At 37.0% G+C, this 23,864-nt stretch overlaps 1 protein-coding gene across 1 annotated transcript in view; it reads right to left on the minus strand.

The window, feature by feature from the left end:
* USH2A (usherin) overlaps nucleotides 1–23,864 on the minus strand; it is a 930,744-nt gene that overhangs the window by 662,046 nt on the left and 244,834 nt on the right. The window contains exons 16-19 of the mRNA XM_052653949.1: nucleotides 16,701–17,195; nucleotides 15,423–15,692; nucleotides 13,672–13,841; nucleotides 8,385–8,529 (exon numbers count right to left, since the gene is read on the minus strand). Of these exons, the coding sequence (XP_052509909.1) occupies nucleotides 8,385–8,529; nucleotides 13,672–13,841; nucleotides 15,423–15,692; nucleotides 16,701–17,195 (1,080 nt within the window). The remainder of the gene's footprint in view (nucleotides 1–8,384; nucleotides 8,530–13,671; nucleotides 13,842–15,422; nucleotides 15,693–16,700; nucleotides 17,196–23,864) is intronic.

Raw genomic sequence — 23,864 nt, forward strand, 5'->3', positions numbered from 1 at the left:
CATCATCCCTTTCATTTGGTTTGCTTTGCCAGAATCTGAAGGATTTCCCTAACAATCACAGCTCTCATCAGCTGAACTCTTCTGTAGGTTTTACTGTGGATCAAGCCTGCCAACAAGCACCAATTTGGTTCTCATAATGTCTCCAACGATCTGGTATTACAAGTAGTAGCTGCTATTTATTTTGGGAAGCTGCCATGTCAAAAAAAATCATTATAAAAAAAACCCAGTTTGGCATTCAAGTGACTGTTCAATAACAAACATGCTTTGCAATCAAATTTCTTTTTAAAAAATGGATGTATTTTTTGAATCATGAAAAATATATTGCTTCCACCATATGGGACAACCAACGACTCACCAACCGATTTCAGATGCAGCATATTGAGCTGACCATATGTTACAGTGCTGTTGAATGGCTGAGTGATTCATGCCCGTCACATTCTAGTATATCAATTAAAGCTCCTTGAAGTCTGCATGATTTGTGTCTCTGTTATTAAACCCTGCTAATTCATCCCACTTACACATCTGTTATAAATCTCTAGGAGTGCTGCATGATTCATGGCAATCTGTGAGCATGCTACAGCAAATTCTTCTCCTTGTAATTAACAGTAAATTGTTTTACTGCCATGCAATGAATTTTTCAGTTATATTGCAAATGAACTCCTAAATGTGCGGTTCTTTCCTAAGAACTGACTTATATCATTAGGCAATTAAAAAGTATTGCTTTGAACCAAAAGCTTTTAATCAAGAGAAATACAACTTTAACATTGCTTGAGAGCCATGGAAATTTGACATGGTGGTTAGAAGTGCAAAATAATTTCTGTTGTTGAACGAGAAAAACAAACAAACAGAACCAGCCCTTCCTTGTACTCTCAGGATTTCCCTGATGCTAAGACGTGAGAATGGCTGCCTATAAACACTGGGTGAGACAAGTTTGCACAGATACTGTTTATCTTAGAAGTGACTTAAGGCAGCTGTCATTACCAAATTTCTCAGATTGACTTACACTTCTGTAATTGTAAAACAGAGCCTTTATTCTTGAAATAAATAATTGGATAATTAGCCAAGTTGAATCAGCAGAGGATTTCACTGCTGTTCAAGTGTTCTTGTCAAAGGTGAAGCAAATTCATTTCAGCTCGCCTCTGCAGCTCTTCGAAGAGACTTTGATTTTTTTCCCCCACTTTCTTGGCAGCAGCCTGAGATTCATGAGTCCATACATCAAGTTGGTAGTTTAACAACAAATGGAATTAAATTCAAAGAAGAGAAACTAATTGAAGGACAGCAACAAAAGTGTTGGGTAATGTGCTTTTTAATATGGCGTGCCACATTCGCATGATAATTTTTCCTTTTTAGCATGGAGCAGAAAGTGACTAGCTTAATGAGGGATTATTCAAGACAGGAATGAACAAAATGCATTCATAACTAAGAACAAAGATTGTATTATGAAACTAAAACAGGCAACCTCAGAGAAGTAACTGGATGATTGGTTTATGCATTATGAATAAAAAGATAGAAAAATATTTATATTAGTATTCACTAATGACTATATATACAAGATTGTTGTAATTAAAATTATAAATTAACATATTAAAAGTGCTTGTTTAATCACTCTGGGTCCTATTCACAATGAAAAGACTTATGTACCTGCATACAAAACAATGTGTGTTTTCAACCCAGCAGCAAACAACCCATACATTCTACTTTGGATGGATTCAGACAGGAAACTTAATGCACCAGTAATTACTTGCTTAATGGGAAATGGGCACTTCTAAGCTTGTAGTGTAGAGGTCAATTTATGATGGGTAAAAGAAATAGGATATCGTTCCTCCAGGAATGGATCTCCAAAAGGAATTTCTCTGAAGGAAGGTTTAATTTGTACTTAATTCACAAAGGATGGAAATGTACAAAGTTATTAGATTAAAAGGGTAATCTTAAAGAAAAGGATTAGAAGCTTCTAAGGGCCCAGTCTGTAAGACCATGACCCATATAAACCCAGAAGCAACTCCAAAACCACCCATCACACTTTCTTGAAGATTTTGCAATAGAGTTGCAGCTGCTCCTGGAAGAGTACCTCTCTCAAATCAGTTCTGGAACTGTTCATGGGCACCAAAACTAAAGGAGTAGTGATAAACATTCTGGACGAAATGTGCCAATTCTAATGACACATCTAATTGAAAAAATACTTGAAAGAGAGCAAATTACAATTCTCAAGCTTTTTAATGAAACAGACATATCTAACAAGTATCTTTTTGATTTCTGTGACTGAGCTGTAAGGAAAAAAACATATTTGCATGATTCAGCGCTTCAGAAAAGCTGAATACTACTTCCAATTTAAGGTGCTCTTTTTCAAAGTTTTTAAATGGTTGTTCTGATCCTTGGCAATTCACTCACATGAACTACATTTAGACTTAAGAGTTAAATTTCCCACAAATCTATTGGAATTCTGTACCCTCCAAACCATAATTTTATTACTAGAAGAGACAGAGCAAAAAGAGTCAGTGTTGCAAGTCAACTTTTATTCCTTTCCCGCAACAAATCTGTTGACCATTCAAAAGCACTGACCTGTAAAGCACTGTTCAGCCATTGCCACGGACCTAAAGTTGACATGAAAATGACCAAATGAAGAACAACATTTTCCATCTGATGGAGAATTTCTGTTGGAGATACTATCATAGTACTCAGTGTCTTTTATAAAAGCGTCCCCTTTAATTTGTCCTAAAGTTTAGATCTTTCTTTCCCTCCTTTTGGAGAAGGCAATGGCAACCCACTCCAGTGTTCTCGCCTGCAGAATCCCAGGGACGGGGGAGCCTGGTGGGCTCCCCCATCCATGGGGTTGCACAGAGTCAGACACAACTGAAGTGACTCAGCATGTATTCCCTCCTTTTGATTAAATGAATGCCTTACTATTTGGTTGAGTGGCCACCTGCCTGGCTTTTCTGCCTGATGCCCAGGAAGGTCAGGAGCAAAGTTAGTCTTTTTTAGAACTTTCGCATGGATTCTCCTCAATACTGGTGGGCTACAGTCCAAAGGGTCCCAAAAAGTCAAACACAACTGAAATGACTTAGCATGCACACATAGAGTCATACACTTCTAGACACACGTTTTTTTGCGTGTGAAATCTTGGATATTCATGGATGAAGAGGAGAATCTTACTAGCTTCTAGAGATAAGGTTATATATAGCCAGCAAGAATGTGTTTTCATTTGTGAGACAAGATGCCAGGAAACAGTGGTGCTAAGAATTTGGTCTTGAGGATTTTGATATGAAGTTACTTCAGTTTAGCCATATTGATAGTGAAGGATTAAGTGAAGACAATCTTCAGATACCAGAGGCCTTAGAAAGTAAACTAGATCCTAAACTGGATTATTCCAAAATTAGAATTACTCAAAGCTGTGATCTGAATAGTGAAAAATAAATCCAGGAAAGTGAAACATGCTGTGCAGCTGCCACAGTTAATATACATAGTTTAAAGTTCCTGTAATGGAAACACCATAATATGAAAAAAAAAAAAAAAAGCACTGACCTTCTCACTGTTTATTTCTATGACTTAAAATCTATCAGTTACACAGACATTTAATCCTAGGAAAATTTAAAAAAACAGAAATACCCTATTTATCTACTGAAAACAGAGGCAAGAAGAATATTTGGATCTGTAATTTCTGGGGTTTTCCTTATATTCTAATAAAAACAAGTCCATTTTCCCTGGCCTGAACACCCCTGAAAACAATTCATTTTACCATAAATCAAGTGGCAAGCAAAAATTATTTTCCATATTTTTGTCATGTAATTGACTTCATTCCCTGTCTGGCAGGTGAAGAGTCATAGAGTGCTGACAAGATAAATTAAGAGACTAGAAACAAAAATTTTTCCAGATAAACCCTAATTTTTTTCTCCGAAAAGAAGGGATCTCACATGTGAACAAAATTAATGCATATTTTTATGGAAATTGAGTAGAAGGAACATTTTGGCAAAGAACAAAAAACTACACATTTAAAACTTACCATTTTCTGCAACTGTTTACTTTTTTTCCCTCCCAGCTTTTGCTCTGACTATGCTAATCAGAGTGCTGCCCAGGGGATCATCAATGACCCCACATTCCTTGTATCTTACATTTCTTTCCCTTTCCCTACTGTCTGTGACTCTACTGACATTCTCCTTCTAGAATTCTCTCTGTCCTTGACTTTTTGAATAGTGCTCTTTCTAGATTCTATACCTAACTCTGATCATGTCTCTGTTCCTTTAATTTTTCTTTTTCTCTTTCTCCCAGAAAAAGCTCCCAGTGAGCTTTCACTGAGGTGTAAACTTTTCTTTTGTATTTTTTCTGGAGATCAGCCCTGGATGTTCTTTGGAAGGAATGATGCTAAAGCTGAAACTCCAGTACTTTGGCACCTCATGCAAAGAGTTGACTCACTGGAAAAGACTTTCTGATGCTGGGAGGGATTGGGGGCAGGAGGAGAAGGGGATGACAGAGGATGAGATGGCTGGATGGCATCACTGACTCGATGGACGTGAGTCTGAGTGAACTCCGGGAGCTGGTGATGGACAGGGAGGCCTGGTGTGATGCAATTCATGGGGTCGCAAAGAGTCGGACACGACTGAGTGACTGAACTGAACTGAACTGAAACTTCTCTTTTGTATTTTCTCTGCCTTCACTAATATATTACCATCCATAGTTTTACCTCCTTTTATATGCAGACAGTTATAAAACTCACATCCTTCTTAAGCTCCAGATTTGCATTTTCCACTGTTGGCTGGTTATAATTGTCATGGATATGTTTTGATCAAATAATTGAACTGAAACTCATGGTTTTATTTCTCCCATATGGTCTTTCTTCATTTTTTGCATTACATTTAGTGGCGTCACCATGGCCTAGGATATTTACTGTCATCTTCAGTTCCTCCCTCTTCTTATCCTGTGGATTTCTTTTCCTTGAAGCATTCCATTTCATGCTTCTAATATTTCTTTCTATTAATCTAATTTACTTTCTCATGACTTTTTTTGGAATGTCCTGTTGTTTTAGTCACTAGGTCGTATCCAACTCTTTGTGACTCCGTGGACTGTAGCCTGCCAGGCTCCTCTGTCCAAGGGATTTCCCAGGTAAGAATACTAGAGTGGGTTGCCATTTCCTTCTCAAGGGGATCTTCCTAGACCAGGGATTGAACCTGAGTCACCTGCACTGGCAGGAATATTCTTTACTGCTGAGCCACGAGGGGAGCCCCCTTGGAAGGCCTGCCAGACTCTATTTCCACACTGTCTTCTAATCTACACTACACTATACTCAGCTGACAGAGAAATCATCACAATCCCCAGCTTTCATCATGTCAGTATGGAACAGCACCTGAAACAGCAACAAGCACATGGTATAAACTCAAAAAATATCTACAAACATCTTTATCAATTATTTATAAATGCCATTTAACCTGACATAATTTCCCAATCTGCTAAATCAGTCACCTATCTCATATTCTCTGTTCCAATAGCTTTCTTTTATCCTTTCCCCCAAGGTGTTAATCCTACCTGTTATATGTCAACATCTTAATACAGACATCATTAAAGCATGAATGGTTTCTATTAGAGCTCACCCCACTTCCTAATGCCTGAAATTAGAAATTAGAACCTTCACAGAAACTTACTGAATCGAGCATTCACAACAAAACATAGCAAGGGTATGGTATGGCACATTATTAATTTTATACTGTAAACAACAAATTTGAAATGTGCAGTTTTTGATCAAAATCTTGAAATACATGTTATAATTCAGGACAACATGCTCCTCACAGAACTGAAAAATGATGCTTTTTAGTGTTAGTCCCCTACAGCGTACTCTTGTCATTCAGTCCTTAGTTTTAGGACTCTCCATTGTTGCATTTATGTTAAAATAATGTTATGGAAACAAAGCTGCAAAGTAAAACTTCATGACTTTGATAACAGAAATTCTATAACACACTGTGAATAATAAAAAGATTATGTAATAGTTATGACAAAAATCTTGATAGAAATAATTTGTTTTGAGATTTGATTTTGTGCTAGACACTGCCTTAAATATTTAACATGTATTCGCTCTTTTCATTCCTCAGGAGAACACTGAATATAGGGTATCCTTATTTGTAATTTGGATGACAAAGGCACAGAGATTATACAATTTACTCAAGGTCATAAAGCTAGTAGACGGCAGAGCCCAAATTCAAGTCATGGCATTCTGGCTTATCATTTTTCCTTTAGATGCATTAGTAAATTCTTATTTGAAAAAGCCAATGAACTTGCGCATCTCATGGCTTTCAGAGAATATGAGAAGTTTCCAAATTCTGTTCTCATGGATAAAGAGGCAGAGAGAGAACACTGAGAGGGCTTAGATGAGTTCTACTCCACTCATCTTCCAGTAGATAGAGTGGCCTTAAGCATCCTCACCAGACACTAAAGCAAGAGCATAGAGCACCGGGAGAGGGTGAGCTCCACGCCACAGGAGCTCTTGCTGAAGCCACTGAGAACAATATTCACACAGGTGTAACCACTGGTGCTTGAAGCAGGAAGGATGCCATTCTACAGACATCTTCCCTGCTTTTCCCTTTCTATCTCCAGGATCTATCTACTCTCCAGGGACCAGCATGTCCCCATTCAGTTCTTTCAGGCTGTGTCTACGAAAAGACAAGAGTAGATTTCATCTAGAGGAAAGAGCCTGTCCTAACAGTGTCACAAACTGGAGTATGTCAAGTGCAGATGGGAGGTAGTTTGGTACACAGCCTTAAGGAAAGAAGACTTGGGTGGAGGTATTATTATTGAAGATGTTATTAGAAGTGATGTCACGAGGAATATGAATTAGAGTGGGAACAGCCCCCAAGGAATTGGAAGGAGAATGTTCAATAGCAGCCAGAAGGAAATATTTTGGATCATTATCAGTTTGAAAATTGCCTTTTCAAAGAGGTCACTACACATGGTCTGATTTGCTGGAGAAGTAGCAGTTTCTCTACCACTGAAGGATCAAACACTTGGAAGGAATGTTGCCAGAGATGTATTAATATTGGCAAGATGGTCACCTTAGATGACTTTTAAATGTTTTAAAGCCCTGAAAAGCTGTGATTTCAGTTCTGCATAAGCACATGATCGGGGTCCCTTTAGCCTCCACTAGGCCTCGGGCCAATCTTCAGCTCATGTGGCTTCTGTTTTCACTTTCTCTGGCCCTTGGGACGGATTACTCTTTTAATTTTTGTTCTCATTACCCAGTTATATCATTTTTCCTAAAGGAGACAGATACTATTATCCACACTCTGTAGCTCTCTAATAACATAATATATAAAAATAAATAAACGTACAGTCTTACAGGAAAATGGTGTTTTGTTCAAGCTAGGTACTCCATAAATATTTGTAAATATAGGTTAAATATGTGAAAAACACAGAGTTCACTCATGCAGATAATAAAACAATTTTTTGAAACATTGGAGTCTTCCTCACTGACAGAAAATTTGAAGAAAAATTACTTGCTATATTTGATATTTGTTGTATATTAATATAAGATAATTTGGGCTAAACAAGTTTTCCAGAACTAAAACAAAATATAACAAGAACTATGGAACTTTATAGGGAAACAGTAAGGAAGAAGGTCTGAGGAATATTTTCATAGCTAAATATGTTTGCTAGAAATTTCATAACCTCTTCACATCTGGATATTTCCTTAAAGAGCGCCAGGAAACTAAGCCTTGTTGGATGCTGACAGAAAAACTGATTTGAAAAAAATCTTAACTTGTAAGTAATTGGGTTACATAGGTGTTAATAATACATGTAATCAAGTTTGTATGAACTTAATTTGTTCTAAGTTAAAGCAACCAAAAAATTATACAAGCCATCTCCTACTAAGATTATACTTGATAATAAGTTTTTTATTTCAATTTTATGCACCTAGGAATTTTATATTTATAATAAACAGATAACAGCACTACTGCCTATCTAATAAAGGCAAAATATGACACCAGGGCAGCCTACTAATTTCTGGATGTCTGCTGTTAGCTCCATGGAGCAGGAGTGGGTAAACCCAATCCCACACGAAAGGTTAAGACTGAAGGGAGAAGTATTCCGAATCCTCGCAAGAAGCCTCATAAATACTTCTAACAATTGTTGGGACACCTTTAGGACTTAGGGTGGTAGCTGAGTCCTAGAGTCACTCTGCACCCAATTATATTTATTATGACAGTGCAACTCAGGGATCCTCCAGGCTCTTAAATTTATTTTTCTGTTCAACTATGTCAAGGTCAGTAGCAATCAGAGTTTGTGAGGGAGTAAGAGAAAGCTGAAAAGACAAATATTAAGTCCAAACTAGAGACACCATTGAGCTTTGTAGGTATTTTCTTTATAAACACACAATATATTTTTCACATCCGCTAAAACTTGCTTACCTGATGCTAAAGTCTGTCCTGCTTCTGAAGCACTGGTTACACAGCCAACTGAATTGCAGAGAGAAATAGTAAAGTTGTATATCCTATAAGGTTTTAGTCCTTTTACAGTATAAGATAGTTCTTGGGATTTAGCAGTATACAATACCTGCAAGGTAAGAAAAAAAAAAAAAAAGTCAAGTAATAGATATCTATTGTGAAAAATATAAGCTTGACAAGCAAATTTCCAGAAATTTCAACAGAGAGAATTACTGCCAACCACAATTAGGAAAAGAAATTTCTTTTTGAAGGGACTCAACAAGCTAGGGTTTAATTGATAATTGTACAATCACACTGTTTTATGAGGTAATAATCCAGTTCCTGAGTGGATAAATGAGGAAACCGAGTTATTGCCTCATAAAGCAGCGTGGTGGTGTGGCTCTTGTCACTGACAATAGAGATAAAGAATGGTGACACTCTCATTGTTATTGTGAAAAAGTCCAAATAAAACCACAGGGCTTGGCCAAGATGAACCCAGTGCAGTAATGTCCACATGCTAGCTGATGGAGCTGGTACAGAAAAATGTCATCACTTCATTAAATCAATCCCATCATTTGCTCTTAAAAAAAAGGAAGAAAGAAAGAAAGCTGCAGGAAGGAAGAGGAGGAAAAAGGAAAGATTACTGAGCATCCACATTAAGTCAATTCTCAGTTGCCTTTCTTGTACAACTAAGTGTAAGCATATTGATTCAATGGTTACTTTTTTTTGAAACATTGTCTTTATCACACAATTTCAAATGAAAATACCAGATGTGAGCAAAAGAGACTCTATGGTCCATAAACAAATAATTAAACAATCAACACCAAGAGCTAGTCTGTCAATATAACTAGAACTGATCGAAAGCAGCCATGTAAATTTGCTTAGTCTATAGATACAAAGGCCCCTGGTGATTATATTCAGAAAAAAGTCATTAACCAACAGTCTGACAGCATGCACGAGCACAAACTATTTTTCTAAGAGATACTGATAACAATATAACAAATAATCTTCCATACATATAAATACTACATATAACTAAATATCAGTTACATATGAAGTCAATTTCCAGACTTTGTTTTCCCTTTAGAAGTACAATAAAATTCATTTGGATTATATGCCTGAGTATTGACTTTAAATTTTCATAAGCTGAGTAGTTCCTGAAAGCAGTGTGATTAGAATATAAATTACATTGCTAACATAACATTTTTCAGAAATAAAGGTGATTTAAAAATTCTAAAAATGTATAAAATGTAAAAACATTAATACCACTTCCTTCCTTCAATTACATTTAGAAATCAGAAAAACATCAAACACTAATTTACTAATCCTTTTTCTAGTTTCAAAATAGCTACTTAGGTTTTGAAGACATAATTTTTTTTTTTCTTTTGTGCAATGTGATTTAAAGCTTCCCCCTTCCACCACAAAAAAAAAAAAAAACTTGGAAAAGGGTAAAACTTACTTAATATTGCTATAAAATTTACCCTATTTAGAACAATTCTGATGAAATTTAATGTAGATTTTCTGTAATTATTCTTAAAATACATTATTTATTTAATTTAAAAAGTTGTATCTTTTTAAACAAAGTATTTTCTGTCTCAAGAACACATAATGAAATGTAATAAAGAGAAAGTGTGGATTAATATTAATTTTGATTAAATTTTACTCCTCTACATATAGTTAATAGAAATAACGTGATTTTTAAAAGACATTTATCCTAGAGTTTGGGGAATGTAAAATTATCACTCAGATAAACTGTGTGTTTATCATGTATACAGAATCATCTTAACAAGTTTTAAAGGATATATTTAATTGAAAACTTGTTTGGGGGATTAATCTTAAAGGAGCGTGAAGAACTTTGTCAAAGCTTAAAATCCTACAATGATAACATCACCACTTCTATGAATGTCTTCTGCCACATTCTTAGGGAGAGATCCTTTAACTGTTATTTTTTACATTAGGCTTTCCCCTGAAATTTTGGCTATTTATTTATCAAGATTATAACAACACACGTTCGGGTCAGTGTGGATATAAATTTAATTGTTGAGAATGTAAAAAAAAATTTGACTTTGCCACTTGTGATTTAATTTTCTTGAATATATGATGGAATAATTGCAGGAGAGGGTGCAAGAAAGAAAATAAAGTGACATATCTATATCCTTATTTTAATTCTGCCACATACACACACAAAAAAGACTTTTAAACAAATAAAGGGGACTTCCTTGGTGGCTCAGTGGTTAGAATCCATCTGCCAATGCAAGAGATATAGGTTCGATCCCTGGTCCCAGAAGATCCCACATACTGCGGAGCAGCTAAGCCTGTGCACGACAACTGCTAAGCTTGTGCTCCGGAGCCCAGGAACTGCAAATACTGAGCCAATGTGTGCAACTACTGAAGCCCATGTTCTGCAATGAGAAAAGCCACTGCAATGAGCAGCCCAAGCACCACAACTAGATAGTAGCCCCTGACTGCCACAGCTAGAGAAAACCCTACACAGCCACAAAGACCCAGCACTGTCAAAATAAATAAATAAAATTATTTTAAAATGATTAAAGATTTTTATATACCCGTTTTCTCAATATAAAAATATTTTCCTGCCCTATTGAATATTTTATAAATGTATGTAGTCCTATCCCATTAATAGCAATCACTAAAAATAATATCTAATATCTGTTGAGCTTTTTAAGCTCCATATAAACAATAGATAAGCAGAAATAGTTTTTGCATTTAACAAATTAGTGAAATCTCAAGCACAGAGATGTGAGATATGCCTGCTGCTGCTGCTGCTAAGTCGCTTCAGTCGTGTCCGACTCTGTGCAACCCCATAGATGGCAGCCCACCAGGATCCACCGTCCCTGGGATTCTCCAGGCAAGAACACTGGAGTGGGTTGCCATTTCCTTCTCCAATGCATGAAAGTGAAAAGTGAAAGTGAAGTTGCTCAGTCATGTCTGACTCTTAGCCTACTAATTGGTAAAAATGGGATCAAAACAAGTTGATTTCTGGGACATGTTTTATAAACTATGTGTATTTTTTTAAATTTTACTTTCTTGGAATAGAATATTATAATACAAGTAATAGCCAGAGGCATAATATGCTGTGTCCAGACGCCATATCCACAGTTCTGATGAGCCAGACAACCTGGGATGTGAAGTCAAGTGCACCTTAGGAAGCATCACTACAAAGCTTGAGGAGGTGATGGAATTAGAGTTGAGCTATTTCAAATCCTAAAAGATGATGCTGTGCAAGTGCTGTACTCAATATGCCAGCAAATTTGGAAAAACTCAACAGTGGCCACAGGACTGGAAAAGGTCAGTTTTCATCCCAATCCCAAAGAAAGGCAATGCCAAAGAATGCTCAAAATTCTACAAGTCAGGCTTCACAGTACATGAACCGTGAACTTCCAGATGTTCAAGCTGGATTTAGAAAAGGTAGAAGAACCAAAGATCAAATTGCCAACATCCGCTGGATCATGGAAAAAGGAAGAGAGTTCTAGAAAAACATCTATTTCTGCTTTATTGACTATGTCAAAGCCTTTGACTGTGCAGATAACAACAAACTGTGGAAAATTCTTCAAGAGATGGGAATACCAGACCACCTGACCTGCCTCCTGAGAAATCTGGATGCAGATCAAGAAGTAACAGTTAGAACTGGACACAGAACAACAGACTGGTTCCAAATTGGGAAAGGAGTACGTCAAGGCTGTATATTGTCACCCAGCTCATTTAACTTATATGCAGAGTACATCATGAGAAATGCTGGACTGGATGAAGCACAAGCTGGATCAAGAATGGTGGGGGGAAATATCAACAACTCAGATATGCAGATGATACCACACTTACGGCAGAAAGTGAAGAAGAACTAAAGAGCTTCTTGATGAAAGTGAAACAGGAGAGTGAAAGAGTTGGCTTAAAGCTCCAGATTCAGAAAACTAAGATCATGGCATCTAGTCCCATCATTTCATGGCAAATAGATGGGGAAACAGTGGTGGACTATTTTTTGAGGCTCCAAAATCACTCAGATGGTGGTTGCAGCCATGAAATTAAAAGATGCTTGCTTCTTGGAAGAAAAGTTATGACCAACCTAGAGAGCATATTAAAAGCAAAGACATTACTTTGCCAACAAAGGTCTGTCTAGTCAAAGCTATGGTTTATCCAGTAGTCATGTATGGATGTGAGAGTTGGACTATAAAGAAAGCTGAGCGCTGAAGAATTGATGCTTTTGAATTGTGGTGTTGGAGAAGATTCTTGAAAGTCCCTTGGACTGCAAGGAGATCCAACCAGTCCATCCTAAAGGAGATCAGTTCTGGGTGTTCATTGGAAGGCTGGCTGCTGAAGCTGAAACTCCAATACTTTGGCCACCTAATGCAAAGAACTGACTAATTTGAAAAGACCCTGATGCTGGGAAAGATTGAAGGCAGGAGGAGAAGGGGACAACAGAGGATAAGATGGTTGGATGGCATCACTGACTCAATGGACATGAGTTTGCGTAAACTCCGGGAACTGGTGATGGACACGGAGTCCTGGCGTGCTGCAGTCCATGGGGTTGCAAAGAGTCGCATATGACTGAGAGTCTGAACTGACCCTTGTGCTGATAGAAAGAACACTGGCCACACACGTATCATGGAGAGTAACAAGAGCTTCTCATCTTCCAGGATTGTTATACATATCATGATCTAGTATGGGTACAAAGTAAAGCCTCAGTAACTGTTACCTATGATCATTATTCTCATTACTGCTGACCTGAGATGACCCACTAGTAAGCAATATGTCACTACATATCCTAAACCTTGAAATGTTCATAGCCTTTGCTATAAGCTGTAAAATAAACTGCATCCCTCGGAAATTTTTCTTAGGAACTTGAAATATACAAATGTACATACAAAATGTTCTTATCAATGTTATTTACATTTCCAAAAGAATTCATACAATATACATATCAATTGGTTGTGCATTGGTTGAATCATTATTGTGTACCTAAACAATACAATAGTATACAGCTACTGAACATCAACCTCTTGAAAGATAATTGAGGATACATGCTAAGTAGAAAAAGCAGATTTCATGAAACAAATTTATACCCATACTATTTCCATTTACACTAGAAAAAAATAAGTGATATATTTAGACCCTTGTATACATAATATTATATTAAGAAAAAATTCCCCATTTAAGGATTGTATAGATGAAAATTCTGCCAGAATTCTGCAAATGCAGAAACTATAAAAACAAAGACATAATTCAATTCTAGAAGGACATGAATTGGAAATAACAATACCTGTGGAACCACCACTGGATGAGACCATTGAGGAGATTGTTCAGAAATCATATTGATGTTATACCCCACAACTTTTCCTCTTGTAACACTGTCCGGAGGCATCTCCCAGGACACATTGAGTGAGTGAGGAGAGAGTGGGGAGACTGAAGGGGGCATCACAAATACAGGCGCTGTTAACAACAATAACAACAGCCAAAACAATGAATGTCACATTAACAGGTTTTCAAGCTGAAATCACAAGTTTATCCTATTAATAATTTCAGAAACATCACATTCCTTACATAATACTCTTATTTTAAAAATCAAAGAATATCCTGGTATGTATATAAAAAAAATACTCTCTTAAAAAATATATCTTCAAGCATGTTCTCTACCTCACAGTGCTAACAAAGATATTTTCCATTTACAAAACAAAAATAGGAATTGCCCTGTGTTCATAAAGAAAACTAGTAGGTAATAGGGGAGGAAATCATAAGTTGTATGAAGTCTTGAAAAGCAAAAAGCACAAAACAGAATACGTCTCAGTCCACAAGGTTTAGAACAATGCATAGTGACATATTGGATTTCTTATATATACAAGTATTTCACTGAACTTCTTGGAGAATATTACTCTTTCGAAAGAGGAACATTGAAAATGTTCTAAATAACCCTGAAGAAATTTGAAAAGTTTTCAGTAAATCTTGATAGAAATGTTCAGGGATGTACATACATACATTCTCTACCTACCATCCTTGAGATCTTAATATGGATTTTAAATGTGCTAACCAAAGGTGTATTATCAAAGGACCTCATTGCACTTTCATTAGCCAGTGACCCATACGATTATGAGGGTCCAGTATTGCTATTTCATCCATTACTTTTCGTTTCTGACCTTGATTTTCCCCTTCCAGAATGCCATGGCTCATCACTTGTGCTATCATGGCACTATTATTTGGCCAAGATGGCTGGAAATCACTTAAGAGATGCTCAAGCACAATGCACATTATATTTATGAAATGATTCCCTTGGACATCAAACCTGAAGTTCCCCTTACCCTTCACAATCCTAACATATCCCATTTAAATCAGCACTTGGGTCTCTTTGGATATCTATAGCTTCAAAGCATAGCAAAAGTGTATTTTTTGTTGTTGTTAAGGGCTCATGCAATTTGAAGTGTTTATAATATAAAGAATGAGGTGGAGGGTTAAAAATATCTCACTTGCTTTAGTAATGATAGCTTAGAAAAATTAAAACTTTTCACCATCCTTCCTTACCATACTGCTTATAAACACACTTGTGAATTACAAATTTTGATGTCTTGGATTATATTTTCAGGTCCAATTTAGTACCTAAACTATTTGTTTAAGAAAAAGAAAGAAAAAAACAGATTTATGAAACTGGCAACAGTTATCTTTTTCATCGAACATAAATTGTACTGAATTTGGAGCAAGATGGGACATATGGCCAACCCACTTCAGTACTGGAAACCAATTGCTATTTTTGATAAATGTTCCCAAAAGACTATGACTATAGTTTGGTCAGTTTTCTCCCTTGAGGTAATAGCTAAAACATTACATTTTCCCTAAAACTTACTGCAGGAACTTTATGACTTTGAATTATATATGCAACCAATCCATGTATTCAATATTTCCTTGGCTTATGCAAGTTTATTAACTCTTGCTTTTCCAATGTAGTTAGTACAGATGACTTAATTTAAGGAAATATTTTCATTCAGGTGTTTTCAAAGTAGAGTTCAAAGCACTGATGTTCACCTGATTCTCCCGTTCTTCCTGTGGTCCAGGCAGAAAACACACTCCCAGCCATGTTCACAGCTAAGACTCTAAACTTGTACTTGGTGTATGGCTCCAAGCCAGTGATGACTGTGGTTGTTTCTGGAGGTTCTAGAGCATTTTCATTGGCTGATTCTGCAAGTGGGTGAGGACTGAGCCAGCCACTGCTCTGAAAAACTTGACTTTCTGCTGACCTTGTTTCTCCATTAGACTTCAGTCTTTTCATATACAGTTCATATCTTATAATAATGCCTAGAAAAGTGAAACAGTGAACAAAGATGATGTATTAGACAAATGGCCTATTTTATTGATGGTGTGAGGTTAGATTATTTGAAGAGTCTTTGTTTTCATTGTTTTGACTCAATTACCTGTCCATTTCCTTGGTAATATAGATGATAGGCACTTCTAAAGAAACAAAAACTCATAGCTACATGAAACTGTGAAATATTACTAAAAAGCATTTTCATGTAAAATGAAAAAGAAATGGAAAATGCACAAATACAAAATAATTATAACTTATGATAGGTAAATTCAGTATTTTTCAGGATGATTGATTATAATTTCTACTAAGAATGGCTATTTGATTTTGGAAATTTGATCAATGTGTATATTTTCAAATTTGGGGGTTTAAATTTTATTATCTGCCTAATATAAGCCTTATTTACACAAATATTAAAATATTACAGTTTATTTATATCTACTTTAATCAAGTATCTTAAAAATTCTAAGGAAAAAGCTTTTGCCATAATATGTACATGATATTAAATTATTAAAAATCTATGAATGTATGCTGGCCTGTATAACCAAAGGTTCAATTATATGAGCACAAAAATTAACTTAATGGAGTTGGCTAGCCTATATACATATTTTTTGTATTATTTCATATCTTTTTCTTGCTTAAAAGAAAATTTACTACTTATGGGTGCCCTAACTTGTGACACAGTCAAATATAATGCATTTCCTAAGTGAGTTTCAAATTAGAAACATCATTTGTGTTATGGCAGATGTCATTAAGAGCAAAGATAATATTAGCTTTTAGGGGCAATTTAAATGAGTGGAATTTGTTATTAGATTAAAGAAATACACTTATTTTACTAACCAGGACAAATAGTATCTTATATCTTCATAAACTGTTTCCCAATTACAACATCCCACAGTTATAAACACAAAAACAGTTGCCAGAATCTTACTGAAAATTCCAAATACCCAGATTCACCTCCTTCTACCCCAAAATGGGAAATCTAGGCCTTGAATTCCTACCATTTGGTTCCATCGGTGGAGCCCATTCGACGTGAAGCTCTGTGGAACTGATCTTCCGCACCTTGGGTGGACCCAGCCTTCTGGGAGCTGCCTGGGCTGTGATCACTGTCAAAGGGGTGCTGTGTAAACAGCCCCCACTAGTACATGCCTGCACAGCAAAACGGTACTTGGTGAATGGAAGCAGATTCCAGATGGTAGTGGTGGTCTCAGGGCCTTCATAGGGAGAACAGGCCTGGACACCATGTAGAGGGGCACAGGACAAAATATACTTCTCAATAGGACCAGAACGGTTTGAAGCTGAAGCCCAGGTAAGTGTCACAGAGTCTGAGCTAACAGGACTGATATAACTTAAATTCAAACTTCCCACTGGGGCCCCTGGTTTTGTCCTGTAGGTGACAGCTGCGCTTCGTGTTGAACCATGCACGCTGCTGGTCAAGATGTAATAGGAATATGAGGTATATGGCACCAGGGCAGTGTCTAAGAAGTACTGAATATCTGAAATTAAAAGAAGAAAAGAAGAAAAAGAAGATTTATATTCCACAAACAGGTAGGGAATCATTTCTAATTGTTTTTCTATTATGTAACATAACTACCAATACATAACCACAACAATCTACTCTTTTGAATAAGAATATGGTTCATATTTTTAAAAGTTGAGATAAAGCAAACACTGGTTATTTTTATTGTGTAGTATAATGTAAGAAAAGTGCCTTTTGTAATGATGCATTCTTAGAAGCTTAAACTCTTGTTTTGTTCTTTACATGACACAGTATCCTTTTTATAGCATCCTTGCAGTTCTCTGAAACAGAAATAACTATATTTCTTATTGGAGTAGGAAATGGCAACCCACTCTGGTATGCTTGCCTGGGAAATCCCATGAAGAGAGGAGCCAGTGGGCTATAGTCGATGGGGTCACAAAAAGTTGGACATGACTCAGCACGCATGCATGCAAGTTTCTTATACTTAATCGGACTGTTCGTTAGACATTGATACACTAGATTGAGAGCTAGCAAACTACTGCCACAAGCCATGTCTGTCACTACCCAACATCTTGACTGGGATGCTTCCTGAATTTATAACCCATGGAAACTGAAATTATAGATGACTATTGTTGCTTTAATCTGCTATTTTGTAGAGACACTTTTTATTTCATCAGCAATGGAGCATTCACATGATTTTAAGAGAGATTTAAGAGAGAAGGAGGTAGAAAAAGGAGGTGCTAATAAAAGAAAAAGAAATATGGGGCGTGGACATGATCAGGCACCGGAACTTTCCATTCCCTAAGGGACAGACAGTGTACAGCAGGATTCTGAGGCATACAAATGTCTAATCCCTCCTGCTCGTGTGCGGGGGAAGAGGAAAATGTTCATCATGCCGAGGTCACCTATATTAGAGGGAGGATGTGGCACTGTTTAAGTGCTTAAAGAAAGAGTTCACTGCGTAAAGTGTCATTTTGCTCTGTTTCCTGAGTGCTGAGGATGTTGGGTTGAGATCCAGCAAGTGTGTGGTTTGACCATCTATGACTGGGACAAGTTGACCCTCCAGATTCGGGTGGATCAAAGATTGGATGGAGAATGTGGGAAACCAATCCCAGTGAGCTCTCAGCGATAGCTGGAGACCACAGGATGAGATAGCAAGGTACTTAACGAGGACCCAAGCCAAAGAAGGATGAAGCCGTGCTCCCTAACTTCATGCATCAGATGTCACTAGAGTTACATGAGCATCACCACTTATGTGAGCCAGCATCCTCTGACATCTCTGCAAATGCAAAGGACCAGAGGAAAGCTGTCCTTCCCCCCCAGCACTGTCATGATGATTGGGGAAAGGGAATAATTAAAGACTGAATAAGAATGACTTCTACAGACTGAATATTGTATATTCCCCAAGTTCAGATAGCAGGAACAGAATACCCAAGGGCATGCTTTAAGAAGGAGGGCCTTTGAAAAATGATGAGGTCATGAGGGTGGAGTCCACAAATAGAATTAGTTATGAAAGAAAACTCTGGAAAAATTCCTTGTTCCCTTCACCACATCAAGACACAGGGAGGAGCTGGCAGACTACAAACCCAAAGAGAACCCTCATTAGAACCCAACCACGCTGACACCCTGACCTTGAACTTCCAGCCTCCAGAACACTGGGAAATAAATTTCTGTGGTTTAGAAGCCACTCTGCCTGTGGTAGAAAACTGGATTAAAGATTTACTGGGCATGGCCCCACCCATAAGATCAAGACCCAGTTTCCCTTCAGTCAGTCTTGCCATCAGGAAGCTTCCATAAGCCTCTAATCCTTTTTCATCAGAGGGCAGACAGACTGAAAACCACAATCACAGACACTAACCAATCTGGTCACATGGACCACAGCCTTATCTAACTCAATGAAATGATGAGCTATGCTGTGTAGGGCCACCTAAGATGGACGGGTCATGGTGGAGAGGTCTGGCAAACCATGGACCACTGGAGAAGCGAATGGCAAACCACTTCAGTATTCTTGCCTTGAGAACCCCGTGAACAGTCTGAAAAGGGAAGAAGATAGGACACTGAAAGAGGAACTCCCCAGGTCGGCAGGTGCCCAGTGTGCTACTAGAGATCAGTGGAGAAATAACTCCAGAAAGAATGAAGAGACAGAGCCAAAGCAAAACAATACCCAGTTGTGGATGTGACTGGTGATGGAAGCAAGGTCCGATGTTGTAAAGAGCAATATTGCATAGGAACCTGGAATGTTAGGTCTATGAATCAAGGCAAATTGAAATGGTCAAACAGGAGATGGTAAGAGTGAACATCACGTTTTAGGAATCAGCAAACGACAATGGACGGGAATGGGTGAATTTAACTCAGATGACCATTATATCTACTACTGTGGGCAAGAATCCTTCAAAGAAATGAAGTAGCCATCATAGTCAACAAAAGAGTCCAAAATGCAGTACTTGGATGCAATCTCAAAAATGACAGAATGACCTCTGTTCATTTCCAAGGCAAACCATTCAATATTACAGTAATCCAAGTCCAGCAACTGAGCTGCTCCACCACAGAACTTACTGGAAAAAAACTTACTGGCAGAGTCCCAAGGAAAGCTGCTCGTGATAAGGGGCTGTACCAGAGAATTCACTGGAAAGGCACCATCTTACAGTGGTAGGGGAAGGTGCCACGTGAGCATCAGCAGAATTTACTGAAACTGCCATGTGCTATCTTCCTGAGTTTACCTTGTAGAACTCATTCTTCTGAGGCCATCATGTAGGGAAGTTGCCCTTTGGGGTCCTCAGGGGAAGCCACCCAGGGGTGCTGCTGTGTATGGCTGAACATCACCTTCTGAGAGTAATGCACACCACAACCATGAAAAGAAACCTCCAGTTTTCTCGGGGTGCCTTCCTACAGCCTCTACTGATACAATTCAACATCATCCCAGCGAGGAAAGGAGAAATGTTTATAGGTTTCAGTTCCACTACCACAAAGCAGGCAATGAAGAACAGCTTTGAAACTGAGAGGGAACAACTTAATAACTTGCTCAAGTATACAGTAAGAAATGTTTTATGAGACACGACTGTTAGCCAGATTCCTAGGAAACATTTCCTTGGGAAGCCTATAAAATGATGCATTTGCTATTTATAATAGGAAATGTTTAAAGTAGAATTTTTTCAGGAGTTATATTATTCTACTATTACATTAACAGGATGTTATATAGTTATTTTAAGCAAACGTGATGAAGACCAAACAGCAACATGAGAAAAAAATAAGAAATGTAATAGTGCATAGGCTTGTTATGAAAAATAAACTGGAGTACATATTTTCCCTCCCAGAAATTTTCCAAAATGAAATTAGTTTTTACATTAAAATGCTGGAATTGAGAGGCTGTAATTTTTGCTCTTTTATATTTTCTTAACTGGATATACTACATTTATAATAAAAACTTACACTCAAATCAAAATCAGGTGTTTAGACAAACTACTGTACAAAATCATCAGCAATTTCTCTTTAGAGATGCACTGGGTCACGATCTTGACTGATCCCACCCCCGTGAGTGGCACCACATACTAGACCTACACGGAACTCTGCAAATTTCCTGAATTAACCCTATTTTTTCACCCACCTTCATGCCTTGTCATATACAATTTCTTCCATGAGACTAATTCTTCTTCTACTGCAGTATCGGCATAATTCAGCTCATGCCACCTGCTTTTCAGAACTTTACAGTGGTGTTCAATCACTGTCTTTGCCCTTACAAGCATGGCTGCTTTTTACTCCTCCTCAACTTATAAGATACTTATATAGTCTATAAGATACTTAAAGTATGCTTATATATACACTTATATATTCTCCACTTATGAGATACTTAGAAATATTCTAAAAAGATTTAATACTCTTTTGAGTCAAATCTAGTTCAATATTTAATACACTACATTGTAATTTTGGTTTATTTATCTATGTCTCTTTTAAATAATGTGAGCTATTCTTTCCAGCCTTGTATTTCTAGTGGTTGATACTACTGCTGGTATGCAGTAAGCAAAGATTTAATTGAATGAACAAGTCTTCATATATATATGAACTATTTTTTTCTAGGAAGTAATATTAAAAAGCCTTATAATAAAAACCCTTGATTTTCATCTTCTATTCTGTTTTCAACCTTATCCCCTGCTTATATTTTCTGGGTTTGTTTGTTTGGTTGGTTGGTTGGTTGATTTCTCTCATGGGTAACTGAACTCTCTTTCCACTTATTACACTGATCCCTTGATATAGTGTGGAATAATAAATGATAAAGACATTAAAGGTAGAAATGAAATCCTAGAGTTCACTAAGATACAGTGTTGTCTAAAACTCTCCATCCAAACTATGTTAATGTCCTTAGTGAAGTAAGCAATGGTCACACGCAGAAATAATCTTCCTCTAGTTTCCCTGTGGAAACATTTCCCTAGAGTAACAATTAAGGACTATTCGCCCCACTCATGGTTTCTGAAAGAAGAAAGATTTAATTGATTGTGAATTGGGGAGAGAAAAAAAAACAAAGCATATTCAATCAACTCATTGATTTTTGTTTTTTTCTTTTCTAATCTGTCTTCCTGTAGGACAGAAGTTATACTCTCCAATCTGGCTTCTCTTAGTAATGAAGATGACTTTTATCTTCTATTTCCATCTTATAGATGGAATTCTTATGTCTAGTTCACCTTTAGTTTGAAACTCAAGTAGGAAAAAATGATTTAATAATCGCCACCTAAAACTTCAGCACCATCAAAAGCATGCTATGTCCTATGAGAGCTGTTCTCTCCACCCCTGCATGCTAAGTTGCTTCAGTCATGTCTGACGTTTTGCAGCCCCATGGACTGTAGCCTACCAGGCTCCTCTGTCCATGGGATTCTCCAGGCAAAAATACTGGAGTGGGTGCCATGCCCTTCTCCAGGGGATCTTCCCGACCCAGGGAACGAACCCATGTCTCTTACATCTCCTGCATTGGCAGGTGGGTTCTTTACCACTAGCACCACCTGGGAAGCCCTCCCTTCACCACTATGGCACATAAAATACCAGTGGGCAACCCTGACTGGTGCTGCAGGGGAGATAAATAATACTAAAAGTGCTGATTATGTACAATTCCCAATGTACTAAATCTACCCCTACATCTTTCTCTTCTACTCTTGAAAACTAATGAGGATGTAAAAACCAGTGAAATGCTACTTAGGGAAATCACTGACTATACCTTAACTTCCTTTAAAAAATTTATTTATAAACTTTAAAATGATTCCATCTTTACTAGCAGGTATTATTAACAACAAATAATTTCCAAGTTCTAAAGATGAAAACATCAGTGTGTTATGATCATAGTGTGGCAACTACCACTCTGGAGAATCCCACAGTGCATCAGGCCAGATAGGAAAAGTTTTATTCTAACAAGGAATTCTATAATAGTCTCAACCAAATGGTCAAACTTGCTTGGAAGACGACACTATTAATTTTCTTTGAAAAGTTCAGTGATTCTCCACCTATAATTCCAAATGCCTTTATTTAACCCAAAGATTTGTGTTCATCCGACTGACTATAAGTACTGTTTCCTCTTCATATTACACGTGCTATCCACACACTGGAAATGGAGTAATAAACATGAGGGTATTATTAGAATGATACAATGTTCTGACAACATTAGCCAATTGTTCTTACTGTTCAAATGCCATCAGGCAGATAATTTTCACATCATTAATTATAGTCATTGTCAAGAAATGCCAGAAGCAGCATTTTTTAATGAAAGATAAGGATTTAAGAAATAATACCTTGTTTAATGGGATTATATAAATGTCTGATTAGTCAATAAGCACACATTATGTAAAAAAAAAAAAACAACTGTTATTGAGATTCTATACTAGTGCAATCATGTAAAAGAGCCAGAGTGTGGTGTTCACATGCCGTGTTCTATAAAATATTGATATATGGAAAACAGAGTGACCCTAATTCACAGCTGTAGAATTAATCCAACCAGTGGTACTGTCATCTTCTAAATCACTTTCAATATGCGTATAACCCTCTCTTCTCCTATCACAAAAGCATAAGTTTCAGGACACCTGGATCATGCTGATATTTGGAAGAAAATAACATCCTAGTAGCAGGTTTTTAGGATGCTTTGCCAACATGGCAGATGTAGACAGATGTTCATTTCCGTTTGCAATCTGCATCATGAAGTTCAGAATTTCCATTAACTTCAAAGAAGACTTGAAGTACTGAAGCTACACTTAGAGATAACACAAAGAACTGGGTGTAATAATGTAAGTCATACCGAACTGGGTGCAAAGTGTAACCTACGGCAATATATATAAAATAAAAAGGTATGCTATGCAAAAGTTGTAATGCCAATCTATATGTCAAAACAAGGTAGCTTACTAATCATTTTGAGGAAGATTATGGAACTTCAGTGTTCCATAATTATGCACATTAAACAAGAATTTGGAAAGTTCAGTCTTATATAAAGAGAATGAAATAGAAACCTGAATTTGAATAAATATCTCAGTATTACTTAAAACTAGTTTCCTAAAATAGCTTGTAGCTAAACATAATGGAAGCAAACATCAGAGAAGACAGAATTAGATGAATGTAAAAATTTCTAAGTCTTCATTCTGCTTTTAGGGAAACAGTATCTAAAATATCTGAATATAATTTTTTAAAGATAATGGGTCTCATAGTTTGATTTCCA

This window comes from Budorcas taxicolor, chromosome 16 (assembly GCF_023091745.1).
Source record: "Budorcas taxicolor isolate Tak-1 chromosome 16, Takin1.1, whole genome shotgun sequence".
In the NCBI taxonomy this organism is placed as follows: domain Eukaryota; kingdom Metazoa; phylum Chordata; class Mammalia; order Artiodactyla; family Bovidae; genus Budorcas; species Budorcas taxicolor.